The 18533-nt window shown below is 35.7% G+C and overlaps 2 protein-coding genes and 1 non-coding gene across 6 annotated transcripts; 1 reads left to right on the forward strand and 2 right to left on the reverse strand.

Annotated features, from left to right (window-relative positions):
• Positions 1-338: 338 nt before the first annotated feature.
• LOC145481315 (zinc finger C4H2 domain-containing protein-like) lies at positions 339-5339 on the reverse strand. Its single transcript, XM_081459781.1, has 4 exons — positions 5085-5339; positions 3416-3587; positions 2173-2339; positions 339-1627 (listed from the first exon to the last, which is right to left on the reverse strand). The coding sequence occupies exons 1-4, from the start codon at positions 5156-5158 to the stop codon at positions 1345-1347; spliced, it is 696 nt and encodes a 231-aa protein (XP_081315907.1). The 5' UTR covers positions 5159-5339; the 3' UTR covers positions 339-1344.
• Positions 5340-5532: 193 nt separating this feature from the next.
• Positions 5533-18358, forward strand: LOC145481318 (solute carrier family 35 member F6-like). Of its 4 annotated transcripts, none has more exons than XM_081459784.1 (16): positions 5533-6262; positions 9188-9270; positions 9952-10016; positions 10539-10612; positions 11056-11117; positions 11624-11703; positions 11808-11867; positions 12368-12446; positions 13151-13245; positions 14153-14197; positions 14746-14860; positions 15444-15509; positions 16048-16130; positions 16552-16573; positions 16920-17032; positions 17523-18358. In XM_081459784.1, exons 1-16 carry the CDS (start codon positions 6165-6167, stop codon positions 17625-17627), a joined length of 1245 nt encoding a protein of 414 aa, XP_081315910.1. In that variant the 5' UTR covers positions 5533-6164; the 3' UTR covers positions 17628-18358. The 4 variants fall into 4 exon arrangements, with proteins under 4 accessions (XP_081315910.1, XP_081315909.1, XP_081315911.1 ...); XM_081459783.1 differs by having other exon boundaries at positions 5538-6262; positions 16552-16594; positions 16938-17032; XM_081459785.1 differs by having other exon boundaries at positions 6198-6262; positions 9175-9270; positions 16552-16594; positions 16938-17032.
• Positions 5642-5714, reverse strand: Trnak-uuu (transfer RNA lysine (anticodon UUU)). Its single transcript has one exon. It is a non-coding gene; the product is annotated as a tRNA-Lys (tRNA).
• Positions 18359-18533: the final 175 nt, after the last annotated feature.

An 18533-nucleotide genomic window follows, 5' to 3' on the forward strand; every position in this document is an offset into this window, starting at 1 on the left:
TTTGCTTCAAGTAAATTGAGTATTTCCTTTGTTCAGTATTTCTGAGAATTTATTTCTAACCACAAGTCTTTCAATCTGATAAGGCGCCTAAAGTTTCTTTTTCGGTTTTTCAGTACTCAACATATAAATACTGAAAAACAAATATTATCTTGGACAAAACAAATCTCTTTTTCTTCACTGATCCTGATTTAAAATTCAATGTGGTTTAATGACGCAAGTGAACAATATAGTAATCAACAAGTCATTTTGCATTTTGTTTTGCGTTTAGGGTCTGTTGACAACGTAATTAAGCTTTGTTTTGTTTTTCGGTTTCTTATCGTTGTGCGCTCAATTTAGCTCGTATTTGTCCAGATCAAAGCGAATTTGACAACTTGAACATGTACAGGTAACCACGGCAAATGATTCACAGTATGATGTGGACTAAATAACCAGTAAATTTTCACAGCAGTTCGAGGTCTTTTGAAAATGCACAAGTGCTTACTTACTCTGAATTGTACAAGAAAAAACATAATAGAAATCAGCTTAAGAATAGAAGAATAAAAAAAAAAAAGTTAATTAAATTAACGTGTTGATCGTCTCAAAATCTTCCGAGCTTGACGAGCTGGAAAACGTCTTTTTAAGCAAGCCTTAAATCCATTCCCTATCAACTATTTGTCTATTAATTTTCATTAGTGAAAACTTGACTTTGGGAGAGAAATTTATTCCGGTTTTGAAAAGGTTAGGCATTGAATAGAAGATCTTGCTATCTGCTCAGACGGTTAATTGGAAAAAGGTGCCTGACATAGGGTGCATGTAGCTAACTAGTAAGCAATACCGTTGTACTGTTTTCGTTACATTATTTTATTTCTTCAACAGCCTTGATTACAGTTGATGATATCATGTATCTATTACTAGCTGTATAACAATACTTACGTAGATTTTGCTTCCTGCTTAATAATCTCAGCGCCATATATTATAAATATTACTTAACTTAATATTCAATAAATAAGGTTCCATATATTATATCGCAAAGATCCTAAAAGGCCTATAATATAACGTAGATTAATATATATCTTGACGTATATATACTCGCAGAAGCATATATGCGGTTATATGCTTCTGACACTAAGATGGGTAATGAGCAAAGCTTCGCGAATTTAAGTTAGGCAAGATCCGACAAACTGTGCGACTACATAAGACTTCAATACGAAGAGTTATCTATGCTGTACACTTAGATGGAAGAATAGATACTATAGATAGGAAAGCTTGCCAGAAACGTTTTTCTTTATGAAAACGCGCCAAAAAACAAGCCTGGTTTCCCACTCTTTCATACAGTCTATCGTGTTACACAGAATCCGAGTTCTCTCAGTCTTCGTGCTTTCTCTTGGTCTTCTTTGGGTGTCGAGAGCGGCTCTTGGCCTTACACAGCGGGCAGATCGGAGCATTCCTGTGAATCTGCTGGTGGCAGGACAGGCAGGCCTTCATGGGAGGTGGCTGCTGCTGGCGGAAATGCCTCTCCCCCGGAGGGCCCCGCTTATTGACCAGCTGCTGTGCGGCAGCTGCTGCTGCAGCTAACTGGGAGGCCACCGGTGGAGGAGGGGGTTCCTGTGGCTCTGGCTTCCAACCTGGTGGAGCACGTTCAAGAAACCTGGCAAGTAACAGAACCATTAGTGGGCGCCGTACCAAGCTATATGTTAAGTACATGTATAGTCTCTAAATGAAGGAAAGCACCATTAACATGATCGCATGACGCTACAAAGTACTTAAATCACGTTCAATGATTTGAATCAAAAAGATCGCCGCAACTGTACGGGGCATTCGATGTTGACGGTGATGATGAAACTTGATTTGAGCGCTAACGCCATAAGCTTATTGAAAAAGTATAACAAATTATTGAACTATGAAAAGTACAAGGCTCCAGATGTGAAACGGATATACATGTACTATTATACAAAGCATAAAAATCGATAATAAGATAAAATGGGCATAGCCCTTGTAGTTATCGTCTTCGGACCTTATATCACGTTTGTACGTGTATGTACCTACAGTATAGTGTTTTTGAAAACGGCCGATGATTTTTGATACCGGGTAGTTTACCCCCATAATTGGGGCAAAAAAGCGAGCAGTGCGATGCAATAAGACCTCTTCGCATCTAATGTACAGAATTTATAATCTCTTTTGACTGCAACTTACTCTGCAAGGCTACTTTCTTCATCTAGGTTGGCTATTTTCTCCAGACCAAGAGAGCCTCTCATTTTGTCAATGTCTCTCTTCAATGGTTTGTATTCTTCATGCAATCTTCTCAGAGTTTCTAACCCTCTTTCTCTCTCAGATTCAGACTGCTTGATGGTATTTTCCATCTGAAAAAGACAAATGGCAAAATTATTATTCTTACATACAAGTAGTCTTAGTAGGCATATTAAATGATAGAAATACAGGTAGCGTCAACTGAAAACTCAGAAGAAAATCCGAGTTCCACATGGGATATGAATCCACAATCCTCCGTGATCAAGCCAGACACACCAACCACTGAGCCACTAGAGACTCTACGGTGAGCAAGAGTGAAATGTGGGTCTTTGACTGCATCATGCAGTCACACAGCCAATTCTCAGATGATGAGTTGGCACATATGAACTTATAACTGCATCACGCAGTCACACTGAGGCAAAACAAAGACACAACCAACCACCCTTGATCACAGTTTTCAGTTGATGCAGCTATTTCTATCATTTACACGTGGTCTGGCAGGATGAAAATATTGAGCATAGGAATTTTCCCCACAGTCTGTCTTTTCTGGTCAGAACTGGACTTGTTTGGTGTGTTGAACATGTACCAAGAATTCTTAACTTGGTATTATTACTACTTACAGGGATGAACAGGTATGAGTAGAGTATTCATTTACAAATGGAGCCACCCTCAGTATTATTCAGGGGCTTCACTATGCAATTCATCTAAAATGTACTAATTTATTGTCAAGACATTTCTTTTTAGGCGTTGAAAGTTGTTGGATAAGGAAAAGAGAAACATTCTTGTATATATTTTATGACCAATGGCTCTAAAATTTGAATCAACCAAGGAGTATTCAGCAGGTGAGGGAAGCTGCACTGTCCTAACACCAAATGCAAGCTAACAGAAAGCCATAAGTCATATCACTTTTCTCACTCAAGACAAGAATACCAGCACAATGAATATTCATTGCAATGCAACCCCCAGCATTCAATTCACTGCTTCCCATTTGTATGCCTGGGTGAAGGGAGGCACTGTGAGAGTCAAGTGTCTTGCCCAAGAACACAACACAACATCCCTGGCCAGGGCTCCAACCTGGATTGCTTGAGGCCACTGTGCATCCACACTTAAGCATGTATGTACTGCTACAAGGCCAGTTATCATGTCCTACTGACAATGTTGACTTAGTGCACTGACGATATTGACTTACTAAATTAATGTCAGCATGAATAAGCCTCAGTTCCTCTACATGTGCCATTTTCTCATGCAGAAGAGCTTCCATTTCTGCTTTATAGTCCTTCAAAAGTTTTCCTTCCTTCTCAGCTGCATCTAACTCTTGGATCAGTTGAGATTTTAGCTTTTCCATCTGTGATGTTTTGACTCTGAAATGTAAAATTATGATAATTTGGGTTCTCTACTTTCAGTTCTTATAAAGTCTCCCCTCATTAGTAAAGAAACCAGTAGATGGTAAAATAACTTGGGAGTTTTATGGAAATTACCAACTGCATCATGCTGTTGATTCTAAAAACACATTAAAAACTTTTTGGATGCAGTCTATGATTGCATGTCATGCACAGAGCCAGACCAACTTTAGGCTAAAATAATACTTAACTGACTCGCTGTGCTCATTTGTAAAGTACTGTTTCTACCACAGGAAAATAAAATTCATATCTCAGCTCTGCAAGTGGGTAACATGAACCAGATTCTCTGTTGTGACTGCCTGCTCGAGAGAGTAACATCCATGTACAGCTATCTTGGCTACTCAGGATTTCCCAACAGTATTCCTCAATAAATAATACTCATATGTATCCTGCGTGCCATATAATGGAAGATCTTTTTATTGCCCAGCTTAAAATTGGTTAAAGATGACTGAATATTGTCCTTGATCCTTTTTGGCAAATTTACAGGGCACGACTACTGCATCTCGGTCAATCAACATGCAACACAACAAAAAAGATCTTGGCCATTACTGAGTGATAATTATTGACCTGCTTGGTTAACAGTGCATAATATACATTTTTTGCATTTACTTTATAGCACTGGTTTTGATCAATGGTGTTAAATTAAAATTCCGAATTTCATTTCCTTATAAGCTAAATGTATATATTTAAATTTCTGGGTTATTCAGATCAACAAAAAAATCTAATTAAACAGAAGTGAGCTAAGACAAATTAACCACTTGTTATTACAATCTGTAAAGCTGAAATGGTACCAAATTATTTTCTCCTGCTGAACAACACAATGCCAAGTGGCTGTCTTCAAGTACACGTCAAAGTAAGATTTTTAGTTCTAACTGAACAAAGAAGTAACAACTCCTTGTTAAAAATATTTTAACAAAGAAGCTGCTCTTTCTTTGTACTGTGGAACACAAAGGAAAGAAAGAAGAAAACGCAATAACCTACCATAGACTCCTAAAAGATCTTGTCCGTCAATTTTATGCAGCAATCAATTAAAGTTGGCTAAGTAAACTTTGTGGAGGGTTAAGCAAACTTCGCAAAACATTAAACGAAGCAATTTTATCTACAACAAGCAGCTGATACATTTCAATAAATAAAGCATAAGCCCGGGCTTCAGTATTCTCTAGTATTTTATTTCAGGGAAGTTCCAGATTGAGAAAAGGTCGTAGCAAGCTTGGTAGAGTTTGATTCGAAATTTGCTGCAAACGGCGCAATGTTTTGTTCAATCCTAGTGCTGGTAGCTATTTATGCAGAAAACATTTTGGGCGTTTAACAAAATTAAGTTAACGAGTTGAGTGCTGAATAGTCATTTGATGCATGTCAAAGAGCCTTTGAGGCATAAACTAATCATTATAAACGTTTGGAAACGTTGATATCGCTGGGTATTTAGCAGCATTTTGTTTCTTGAAAAGCCTTCCTTACCTTATATCTCTAATCGTCTCTAACTTTCGCATATAGTTGTCTTCGTCGCCCTCTCTTACTGGACTAGACGCCATGTTATCCTTTTCAACAAAATAATGACAATATGGCCGCGATGTTGCTCATATAAGAAGAGTACTTATTGGCGTCTCTGATTGGTCAATGAAGTGCAAAGTAACCAATCATTTGCGAGTTTATGAAATTCGAGCCATTTGCGTCGAATTGTCAAAATTTCAGCTGTTCTTCGGCCAGCCTTTGTTCCCCGCAATTTAATGAAATTAATTAAATTTCTCTTGGCATCTTTAGAAACCTGAATAAACGTAATAATCGTGAAAGTCAGGAACTTTGAGCAATTCTGAATCACGGAAATTTCATAGTAATATTAGCGGTACTGTCCTCGAAAGCTCGATTTTCAGGGATTATTTTAAAATATACAGGCTGGCTGAAAAATCTTTTTTGTTTCTCCACATTTATCGTTTAAAAGAATTTTTAAAACAAAGGAAAGTGCATATCTGTTTAGGTTAGAAAAATTTCAAGAAAAAAAAAAAAGACATTCTGGTCGCCCGATATGGGACTTGAACCCATGACCCTCAGATTAAAAGTCTGATGCTCTACCGACTGAGCTAACCGGGCTCCCTAGGTTATAATCGTATTTTTTACAATATTTATTTGATGTAAAATGTTCTGCAACCTTATCTTGCTGAAGCTATTTACTAACTTTTACCGACAAAATCTTTATAATGTGTATTCATTCCTAAAAAGCTATATTGCAGCTCTTATTACGCAATTTCGAGTGCAACAATGTAAGAAGGGGTCATGTATCGATCATGTTTATATAATGATGTTACTTTGTCTCCACCAATGCAAAACTCTTGTTTCATTTCAGTGCTGTTGTGCTGAAAAGGTCCTCTTCTTTTTTCTTTCTTCTCCTTTGCTAGGCCTATTCGTTTGGGCGATTAAAACTTTTTAGCGGGTGAAGAGCTCTATTCACCCAAACAGAACAAATTTCCCTTACCCTTCCCCTCTCCGCAAAATCGTCTACTTGTACCCAGATCTTTGTCGCGGTGTATCGAATAACTAAAGATGGCCGCTCTCACTTGCACACAGATTTTGTTAGCTCTTGGAATGCTTATTTCAGGATCTGTGAACACGCTATCGAAGAAAGCACAGAACGACTGCTCGTAAGTGCCATTTGGCTTGATGTGTGTGAAGTTTGGTTGGCATGTCCCGTTTTTGCTTTCGAACTTCAATGAGATAACCATGACGCGAAATGAAATTATGCAAGCTCAGTTGTTCTTCTATTTAAACTCAAGTCGTGAGTTTAATTTATAAGCTTATGGGTTCCATAGTTGAATTATAATACAGATGGCCTTTGGAAGAACATAAAAATAATTTTGTAACGGGGAAAAGAAGGTTTGTGATTTCCAAGACATTTCTTAACGGGATATCCTGAGCTTGACAACGTACAGCATGTGACTCTTAGCGCTCGTAACTATAACATTTTGATAAAACACTTTAGTGTTGTGTAGATTGACTATGATGTATTGACAACAATGTGAATACGATATATCTTCCTTTGCATGATTTTAATTTTTGCCACTTTAATCTTGCCAACTTTTATCTTTTTATTCACGGTACTATTAAAAGCTGTAGCTTAATGCATCAGTCAACCTGGGGTATTTTACACATTGTCCATCACAAGGGTCGGGCATTTAATATACACCCCTGTAGCCTTCCACCCAATTACCCCAGGGCATTTGGTCATCCTGCTTTTTTAAATAAAGTTTCTTATTGAAATACATCTAGATAGGACACCGAGAAATGAGATGTTAGACCTGGAGAATGATGCAACGTACATCATTCACAGGGAACCCTGGGAATAGGGAGCATGGGTGCCAGCTGGGTGCATGCAATGACTGATGCATTGCTGTGCATATAACTTGTGATTGATCATGCTGCAAAAAATGAATCATGAAACAACAAGAGAGAAAACCACTGGTTTCAGTAAGCACTCACTTCTTGCCAGAATTTGGGTCAAGTTTAGTGTCTTTCACAGATGCTCTTTGGACTTTTCGTGCAATCTTCCTCCCCTATGAATGTCTGCTGAAACACTGGGCTATTTATTTAGCCTAATCACAGTACACTTCCTGACCAAGGCAACAAATTTTGGACCTTGAAAAACTTTGTAAAAGACTTCAATGGATACCTCCATGGCATTTCAACAAGTGTTTAAATCCTTAACAGCAGAAGCTGTAGAGTATTTTTTGAAGAAAGAGATGGATGTGTTTGCACAAAGACATTCATGTGTCTAGTTCATCTCAGACTCAAATGCTGGAATCTTGCAGGAAGTCTGCTTTGAACTTGACTGATGAGAGATGATCTCAAGACATCAAACTACATTGTACAAGTGTGGCCTTTCAGTGAGTGTGTGAGACTTTTAAATCCTGTTCAAGAAACTTATAGTAAGTGTTTTTCCCTGTCTGTGAGAAAGATAAAGAAATTTTATTCTATGAACTCAGTCAGCTGGATTTTAAAAACTGCACTTTTGATTCATATTTACTTTGAAATGTGGCCATTGAATTTGATGTGACATGCAATAGTACACATTGTAGTGATTACCCCTGGGAAGCCTGTTCAGTTTATGATTGGCTTTTTATTACATGATGACTTGGTGCTGATTGGCTTTAAAGTAATTTTCACATGATCTCCAGCAGATCTTTATGAACAAATTGAAAGGTATGTGCTCTTTGTTTTAGCAGACATTTGTGTGAGAGGAAGATTGTGTGGTAAGCCCATATATAGCACCTGCAAAGGAGATTAGGTCAAGGTCTGACCCACACTCAGATGGGCGTCCAGGCGTCCTGTGGATGGCCACAATCGTTTTACTTTTCATACGTTGCCTTATAAATTGTTAGCTAATTTGAGCAGGCCCTATAGCACATTTTGGATGCCCACTTTTAAAAATCCTGGCTAAAAGCCAAGGCAAAAGTATATTGTTTCTTGTCATGGTTTGTTGGATGAGTTTTAATTCTCCAAGGGAGATGTGGTGGCCTCATGGTTAGTGTCACTATGGATAGAGCGGTGCAGGTTCAAACCCTGGCTGGGGACATTGTGTAATGTTCTTGGGCAAGACACTGTACTCGAGTCACAGTGCCTTTCTCCACCCAGGTGTATAAATGGGTACCGGCCAATTTAATGCTGGGGGTAGCCCTGCAATGGACCAGCATCCCATCTAGGGGGAGTAGAAATACTCCTAGTCACTTTGTGCTACAGAAACCATAGATAAGCGCCAGCCTGATGGGCCACTTGGTTCATATCCAGACTTTTTTCAATTCTCCAAGGTCACGCACCTGTCACAAATCTATGTATTATAATGTTTGTTAAGACAGGTAGTCAGCTGGGTGAATTCAATGCGGAGTGATGACATTGCACCCTGTGATGCCACAGTTATTATTATTATTATTATTATTATTATTATTATTATTATTATTATTATTATTATTATTATTATTATCGTCCTCACGTAATGTTTGCTTAGAGTCCTTAGGGCCGAGACCAAACCATGGTCCTGGGGCACTAGGGGATAGCCAGTTTTTAGCTTGATAGCACCCTCCTCAAAATGTGTGCTGTACCTAGCAAGGTTATCTTTTGTAGTTCACTGATGCTTAATTGGCCGGGAATTCTTCCAAGATAAGTTTCTAGTCCCTTTTTGATAGCTCCAAGTGCTCCAATGATAACTGGTATCGTTTCCGTTCTCATGCCCCACATTCGGCTTGTTTCGATTTCCAAGTCCTTATATTTGGATAGTTTTTCACTGACTTTCACGGATGTGTTTCTGTCTGATGGTACTGCCATGTCAATAAATTTACAGGTTTTTGTTTTGTGGTCTTTAATCACTATATCGGGTCTGTTGGCTGTTATTTTCCTGTCTGTGTGTATTGGCATTATTATTATTATTATTATTATTATTATTATTATTATTATTATAGTTAGAAGCTGAACACACTCATCTTGCAGTGTCAATGATGACCTGTTGCTAGTTCTCTGAGACAGGCAATGCTTCAAATTGAGTGTTTATAATTATAAATAACAGTTTGTTTTCTTAGAGCCAGGGGACTTAAAGATGAACATGGAAATGAAGTCCACAAATTTGACCACCCATGGTTTCAAACTGGGCTCATGTTTATTGGTAAGATTAACAATTTAAATAAAGGAAACAAAATAAAATATATCTATTGAAACAAACTGCCTAGTTTGAGTAAAAATTGCTACCCATACCGTCGAAGGCTACTGAAAATTCTTAGGGATTGGGGTGACTCTAGGGCTCGAAGATTGTCCTTCTGGGCAAGTAATTTTTCATTCTCACCTGCCTGAATGGCAAGGGATCGAGCAAGTCATCTACCATCTAAAGCAAACTAAGAGTTGCCCAGGGCAAGGAAAATTTTAGAGCTACTTGTCCCAAGGGCAAGCCCAACCTCACTCCCAGGCTCTCTCCCAATGACAAGGAAGGCAGAGGAGAGAGAGCCTGGGAATGAGGTTGGGGCAAGCGGGAGTTAAAGTTTTTTTTTTTTTTTTTTTCATGATAAAAGCTAAGAAAAGTCTAAAATGGAATTTCTTGAGGGGTTAGAGGTTAGGTTGAGCAGATTCAAACCAAAATATCTTTTGGAACAACAAATACCGATAAAAATAGTATTTTAAGTTGAACTGTCTGTTTACTTGATTAACTTACGTGTACTTAGGATGAAAACACACTGTATATTACATATACCTGGTACTTCCTATTGGCCATGCTATAAGAGCCATGTACCTGAAAGCAGGCATAACATATTTGTGATGATTTTAATAGAGTTTTTCTTTTACTTTGTGTCAGGGGAAACAATGTGTTTGATTGGCTTATATTTTCATCGGAGGAGAGAAAGGCAGAAATTACGGCAGGTTTGAATATTCTTAAATGTACTTCTCTTTATCTTGTACATGGGCTTTGTATGTACGTGTCGTTTTTTCACTTTATTATTGATTGAAAACTTTTTTATCTTGAAATACATTTGCAAGTAATGAGGATAGAATTTATATTAAATGTCCAAACTCTCCAAGCTATTCAGAGAAGCTCAGTGAATCAGGGATGATTCTAAAATCACATGCTGATGATTCCATTTTTTGTTATCATTTAACTTATTTCCACTACACGAAACCTTTACTTTCTTGCATACGGTATGTATGTTTTTATTACACAACATTACTGCACAATCCAAAAGTATATTTCTGAAAAAGTCTTTTTTAAAAGCCTTTTTTGAGAGCCTGTTCTAAAACAATTTTGGCTAGCCAAAATTTCCTGGTGTACATGCAGTGCTGTATTTAATATAAAGTCCTATTATAAGATTCAGACTTCAGTTAACTTTGGTACATGTATGTTGGCCATGAATTACTGAAAAATGTTTTTCATTTGTCCTAAACCAGAACTTAATGAGTGTCAATAGAGGTGAAAGTAATAGCACTGGTGAACCTTCTGCAGAACTTAGTCAACAACCAAGGTACTGAACATCATGAGTACATATTACTTTTAGAGTGGGGCCATGTCACATGGACATATAATTTTATAGCTGAATTCTTCTTATCTGTGTTGGGACAAAACGACAGTCATGTTTTTCATTCTCTAGCATAGAAACATGCACCTGTTCAAGAGGCAGCTCTCATTCTCAGCCAACACCGACTGACTTCAAAGTTTGTAATATCACAATTTTATATCCTTGTTGACTTAGCAATCATTTTTGATAGCTCTTCCATCCCTGCTATTTAACAAAGGCCAAGTTGTCATCTGGCCAGATGTGCCTCTGGACTCATAACAATATAGTCACATTATTATTTAACAGTGGTTTTAACTACACTACTGTACATCCAGAGTAAACTAAAAATATTTCCTCTTGATCCAAAGATGAAATATATTGCATTTGTGCATTGCATTTTATCCTTGTAGAGTTTTCCAATGGATCTTTGCTTTTCCTACAATTTGTGATCTGTTCGGAACCACATTAGGAGGTGAGAGAAATATATATGTTTGTTAAATAAATGTTCCTGCATGTGACTGAATATCAGGTGACATTTATCCAGCAGATACATCTTGGCTTAGGTTAAAAATGTTCAACAGAATGGGTTACTAAAATTTAATTTAACTTTCATGCAATTACTGTAAAGTTAAGAAATGAGATGTATTGTATTCATATCAATTACAGTGTTTACTACTTGTTCTTAAAATGAAACCTCCCATTTTTAATGTACATGTAAGTTTTTATACATGTATAATTATACGTGTAATTAGGTTGGCCTGCACATGATTGTATTTTTGGCTGGATTGAAGTAAATGTAAATATTTATGATGCACCTGAAATGGTGCCTGTTTCAGGTTGCAGGTGTATAGAAGAGTAGAGATTTCATGCAGTATAAATAAATTATATAGAATAAGGGTAGTGAAGACTGCCACAGTTAACTACAAAAATAGAGAATTAGACTGCATTTCCCCCCATTCTTAATATTTTCATTACTAGGAATTGGTCTGCTTTATGTCAATGCCTCTGTATGGCAGATGCTGAGAGGCTCAATTATTATTTTCACTGGTGTGCTTTCTGTGAGTATAAATTTGTTTTCTCACGCTGATCTTTTTTTTTTTTTACTTTTGACATAGGAACAAATTGTCAGTGAGTTTTAATCCAGTTTCTCTTTTTTGTTTAGAAAATATTTCTCAAGAGAAAGTTATGGCCAATTCACTGGATTGGCATGATGGTCACTATGGTGTGTGTTTTAAATTCATACTTGAATTTGGTATTAATTTACTGTATTGACCTAGATGACTCTTGATATACTTTGACAAGACACTGCATAATAATTATATTATAATCCTGAGCTGCTGCGATCGCCCCAGCGTGACTTTATGATCAGGTAACCATTATCGTAGCATAGGATTTGATTCAACTTGCCCACTCTTTGAGATCATGAGTAGATGTAGAATGTATTTTGTCCTTGTTACAGAATTTATTTGCTGTAGTACAAGAACATGCTGTACATGATTGTACATTGTTCGTTATGATTTTGCTTTTGTCACTTCATAAGGTCTTAAGGTCTCGTGAACGTCATTTATTTGATTTATAGCATGCTAGGAAATTTTATTTGATATTCTATTTCGTAAAACTATGCTAGAAGATGGTTTTCAGTGATCAAGATTTTATTAACAATTTTAAATTTAATTACTATAATAACTGAATGAGTTTACTCTCTAAATTAAATGTCTGCAGCTTGGTTTGGTGCTTGTTGGATTGTCAAGTGTTCTCAGAGACAACCATCAAGGTTCCTCTCAAGGACAAGTTGTATTAGGTAAAGAGCTGCAAATCTACAGAATAATGTTTTCAGCATGTACATCAAATGTACAGTTCTGAAAAAAAAAAAAAATGCATCCATGGATATTTTCTTAGACAAAGTGGAATGGTTAATTTGTTTACATATTAATTTAAAGTGTGCAGTTTTGTGTAGGAATAATATCAGGCTTGGTAATTGTTACTACACACACCTCGCCTAGTGGCTGACCATTATTCTCAAGCAAAATCTACATTGTACATCACGTTGTTTTAATCCCCCATAGGAAAAAAGATGGCAACTGGTACATTTATCCATAGTGCTTAGCGAACGAAAACCTTTACAATGTTCATAAAAACGTACAGAAACGTTACAAAATCTGCAAACTTAGGCTACTTAATGTCCTTAGTACAGGGACAAATCTTGTAAAAATTTGGCTTTCTTTGTGCCTTGTTGGCTGTGTTAGGTTTGCAAGGCATTGTGGTAGAATGTACAGCCGCCATCTTTTTTCCTACAGTGGATTGTGTTCTGTTTTTGTCTTATAAATGTTTCCTTTTTTCACTCTCTGGAGCTACCTTAATTGAACCATTGGCAAAAAGTACCATTGAGCAAAATATTGAAGTTGTTGGTACTTGTCTGATTTATTTTTAACTAGGTTTAACAGACATGAAGTATTTCAGTTTGCTTTTCCCTTTTAATGTCATCCTCAATTATTCTATGACCAGGCATTGTTTTGATCTTGGCTGGTCAGAGTGTTAGTGCCACTCAGATGATTGTAGAAGAATTATTCTTGAAGAAAAGGAAGTTCCATCCTCTACAGGTATTATTATTATTATTATTATTGTTATTATTATTATTATTATATTTTATTATTATTATATTTTATTGTTATTATATTTTATTATTATATTTTTATTTTCATCAAAACTTTAGTATATGTTGAATAGTGTTTGTTTTCTCTGATTATTATCATTATATTTTTATTATTATATTTTTGTTTTCACAAAACTTTAGTATACGTTGAATAGTGTTTTTTCTCTTATTATTATTATTATTATTATTGTACGTTTATTATTATATTTTTATTTTCATCAAAACTTTAGTATATGTTGGATAGTGTTTTTTTTACTCTTCTTATTCTTATTCTTATTATTGTTATCATGTTATGATAATACTGGAAGTCGGCTGTCTAATAATAATAATAATATTATTATTATTATTATTATTATTATTTAAACTTTGTCCACGGTGTTGGTATTCATCATTTATTTTAAAATAGTATATATTTTTAAGTTTAGATGGTGGTTATTTTCCACTCTTGATCACTTGCTTTACATTGCATGTGATAATCATGTTTTGTTTTATTCAGTGGGTAGTAGTTACAGAGGTTAGAGAAAACTGATGCTTACACCTGTACCATTTACTTAGATTAACTGTGATTACAAAGTTTCAGAGCTTTTATTGGCAGTGTTCGCTTGTCATTTACGACTTAAAAGAAGAATAAAATAGTGTGTAATTTACGTCCATGTGTCATAATTCTACTGATAGAAGCTTATCAGAAGGAATGTTAGCAATGTTATGCAAAGGAATGTTTAGGTTTACATTTGGAAAGGATATTATATCTGGAAATTATTTTTGACATGATAATAAGTATGTGTTTTAATGTGTTTTTATTTTTGTTGTGGTTATTTATTAGCCTCTTATGTTATACAATCTGCAATTTATAGGTTGTTGGAATGGAAGGTTTCTTTGGAGTCATTTTCATGAGTGTTGTAAGTATCTCCTTTGCGTGGGTTGTAATTGGAAATCCGTAAGTTGATGATTCTGTCGATAAATAAGTACATGTAGTTAAAGATCTAGACGTACATTGTGACCTTTTTTTACTTTCAGTTCTAATTAACGATACCTGTGCAAACTGTATGTCTACTGAGTGCTGCTCGGCCTGTCTTACTAATCATGAGTTGAGATGTGTTCAGGGAGAAGTTGAAAATGTTCAATGCAATCCTGCTTCTTCTGTCTTATTATTTTTGTCTTGTAGATTATCGGATATCCGAAACTGTATTGAACTACACATTGTCACATGTCTCGCGCATTAGAATATTGTACGTTAGTTTTAAATCATATTACATACATCATGTACATAATGGCTGTTATAAAATCATTATGTAAACTTACAACTGATGATGATCGTTGAACGATTGAAATATATCGTAAACGTATTTGTGTCACAAACTGTAAGTGATTGATCGTTTTTAAAAAATTAGTTCTTCGTCTGCTTTTATCTTTTACGTTTTGATTCTTTTGTATGTCTATGCTGTAGATAGTCCTTCCTGTGCTGTACTACATTCCAGGAGATCAGAATCATCACAGCTACGAGAACAGTCTCGATGCTCTATTGATGATGAAGAATGATGCTAAATTGTTAATTATGTCAGGTGTGTTCACATAGTTTGTGAAAGCCAGAAAAGTTCTTGAAAATTGGCGAGATCCTTTGAAAATGGAAACAATTCTCCTTTTTGAAAATCTCCTGGAATTTTTACCAACAGTTTTTAAATTTTATTTAGAAGTCAATGACTGCTTAAGAATAGAGGATGAAACAGTGTTTTTCGACCACGAAGTAATGTTACGGGAAGCAACAATTATGGATATACATGCAAGTTGCAAAAAAAAAAAAAACAATTTAGTATGAACAATAGGCATTGACGATACTGAATCTAAATCACAATTATCATTTGAAATACCTTTTAAATAATCGAACCTTGAGTAGGAGTTTAAGTGTTTTGCACTTACGCCCTCCGCTCTCAGGAAAAAAAAGAGTATATATTTATACAGTTTACATGTATGTGATCCTGAAGAAATAAAGTTATCAAGAACTAAAAGTTTCCTACATGTAAGTATGTACAAAACACTTCCCAGCACCGCAGAGAAATTAATTCATGGAAACAGAATTTAACTGTGTAGAAAACTCCTCAACAATCCTAGTTGACATATCTATTTTTTGAATCTTTTGTTTTGCAGTTTTGTATATCTGTTCTATCTCGTTTTACAATTTCTTTGGATTGTCAGTCACAAAGTCTTTAACAGGTGAGAAACTTAAAATTGTACCTATGAGTTGAGTAGAGAAATGGTTTTGCTCTTATCACCGTATTATTCTATGCTCTGTTTTATCGGCAAGGCGTTTTATCATTAAGTTTCGCCTTTTGCAAAGTAATGACTGAAAGATGTGAGTGGAAGGAGTGATCATGAAACAATTACAATCATTATTAGTGTTATCAGCCGAAGCCGAAGGCTGAGGCTGATAACACTTACCTCGACCTTGATTATTCCGGATATCACAAAAACCTCATCCAATAATTGTTTAGTATTATTAATCAATTCGATTGAGAAGATATATCAAACACTCAAGACAGTTGTTGACCACATTTCCAAACACCTCGTAGTTCGTCAAAAACTGAATACTCCTCTATGCGTCGCGTTTTCAACTCTCTTCTCGGTGTTTGGAAAATTAATGTGATCAAACACCTGTCTTTCGTATTTGATATATTACTTGACAAACTGTTTTTTCAGTATTGAACTAAAATCTGTCTTCCATCTTCTTCTTTGTGTACTTTTATCTTTTTAGCTGTCCACAGAACATTAGTAGATGCTTGTAGAACCATTGTTGTGTGGGCTGTCGACCTTTTTATATACTACGTCTTTGATAAGGTATTCTCACTAAACACAAGTATTTTATATGACAAATTGTGGTCGTCTTTGATGAGTTACAATGCTGTAGTGTGTGACTTGCAAAACATGAAGTTCTGTCATGTCATTTAAGTGAGCTCCATTGAGCTTCATCCAGAAAGGAAGTAAATTCAAATATGTTCAAATATGTTCAAATATGATGATGATGATGATGATGATGACGATGACGATGACGATGACGATGACGATGACGATGACGATGACGATTGGAATGCTGGAATGCTCTGAAAGGTCTTTAAAGTGATAACAATCTCCATAATTTCAGTCAAACCTTTTGAGGGCCATAACAAGGATCAGAAAGTAATGTGTGTTTTGACAAAGCCTTGTAAATTTTATCTCAACGTTTTAATGTTTCTTTTTTAACTTGTTTCTATGTTGATAGAGTTTTGGTGAAGCTTGGGATAGTAAATATGGCATATTTCAAGGTGAGAACGTGTCTTCCTGTGTAATTGTTTGTAATCTCCTTTTTCGATGTTATGACAGATAGGAAATGCAGTGCATTTTAATGTGCAATGTATGAATTATAAAATATGGCAAGAAGATGAGCAACTGAAAACTTGTTCAACTCAAATGTCTCCGCACACTTATTTGTGAGGCTTTTTAAGAAGAGCTCTTATGACTGAAAATGATACGTGCATGTTGAAACTGAACATTCGGTTGTACATGTATACCTTGTATATATCTTGAATAACGCTGGCATAATATTCTACTTTTGTGCCTCGTACAGTTTATTTATACTACAATGTACAGTTTATCTATTTCCTACAGTTGATGGATTTCTATTCCTGTTGCTTGGCACCGCCCTGTACAATGAGCTTCTAATAATTCCACCTTTGATGCCTAAGCCTGATCCACCACAACAGGTAATTTCATCATGATAGGATAGCTGCACTGTACTAGGTTAATTCAGGTTAAACGCCTTAATGACATCAGATTTTTAGGTCAAGAACTTAACGATGGTGATTTCCTTTATTAGCTTTTGACCTTCATTTGTGACTCGCTAATAACAAACTGCAGTTTGAATCGTCTTCATTTTAGGCGACTTGGAACTTAAAACTAACAAAACTTGAGATTTGGTGTATGTGAATCACCTTCGCCTCCTGTGTAAGAGCTACTTGTTTTAACAGTATTGTAGAGTACCTGGTTGAACCGATTGTCATGAAAAGATTTGAATTCTGTGCTCGAAACTTGTGGTATCCTAAAAATAATATAAAATTTTATCGGGAATTCAAATATAGCTTGTGACTTTCTAGTTAGCTTTTTTCACCCCAGCCGACTTTGGCTGTTAACACCTACAATGTAGCTGTATAAAGGCAAACCAGAAAAGCGTAAAACGTTGTGATTTGTGTACAGGTTCAAGCGTCTGATGAACCAGAAAATGACAGCCCGGGTGCAGGAGAGAATGAACCCTTGCTCAGGGGACGGGACCAATCTGGAACTTACACTGGTGTTGTTTAATCATGTGTAATAGTTCTTGATGAATCAAGCAATACCTTTAAGTGAATACTTTAATTCACCACCAGGCTGTTACAGGTCAACAGCGTGTATCCTATTGCTATCAGCTAATTTTCTAGCAGTGTGGTCATTTTCGTTTCCTTAATTGCTTACATTTCATTTCCTCATTGCAAATTGTCACTGTTTTCATTAAATTGTAATTGTAATGCCACAGGGCTAGACAACGACTGGCCATTTCGGAGTTGCTCAGGGAGCTGGGGTGAGTTTCAAATTCTAACCAATCGACAAACTGCACCACCACATGAAATATCACTTTCAGATTGTTAATTTGACCAAGTATAATGCCTTTAGCTTAAAGAGAGACTAAGTAATGGACCTTGAAACATGGTTTAAAATCCATGCAAACGTTTCTAATTTTAGGACGGCGTCCCTAAACACCATATTAATTTTTAAAATTTGTAAGGATTTCTGTGATGTTCTTTAAAAAAAAAATGGGCAAACATAGCGATTTTCATCTCACCTGTTTTCCAAATAGTGGGTGCATGACGGAATTTTACAGTTTTCACAAAACTGATTAAAAAATTGATAAGAGTTTAGATAGTTTTCAGGGACGTTTTCAGGTATATGTTTTGGGATGTAGTACAGGAATATTTAACCTGAAATGACTTATTGTAGAATATTTTTTTTATGTTAATCAATAAAACTTTTCTTTTGTTCTTTGTGATATGTTTAAATTTTGAAGATATATATTTTTTTGTTCCTGTCAGTGAAATATTACAAAGTAAGGGTTATTTATTAAATTGCTAGACAAAATAAATTGTTAGAATTTTAAATAAGAAATTTATATACTCTTTAACCAAATATTTTTAACTAATAGAAAGTTATGGAAATCTTGAAAGAAATGGCGAC

The sequence above is a fragment of the Orbicella franksi genome, chromosome 3 (assembly GCF_964199315.1).
Source record: "Orbicella franksi chromosome 3, jaOrbFran1.1, whole genome shotgun sequence".
NCBI classification, from domain to species: Eukaryota; Metazoa; Cnidaria; class Anthozoa; order Scleractinia; family Merulinidae; genus Orbicella; species Orbicella franksi.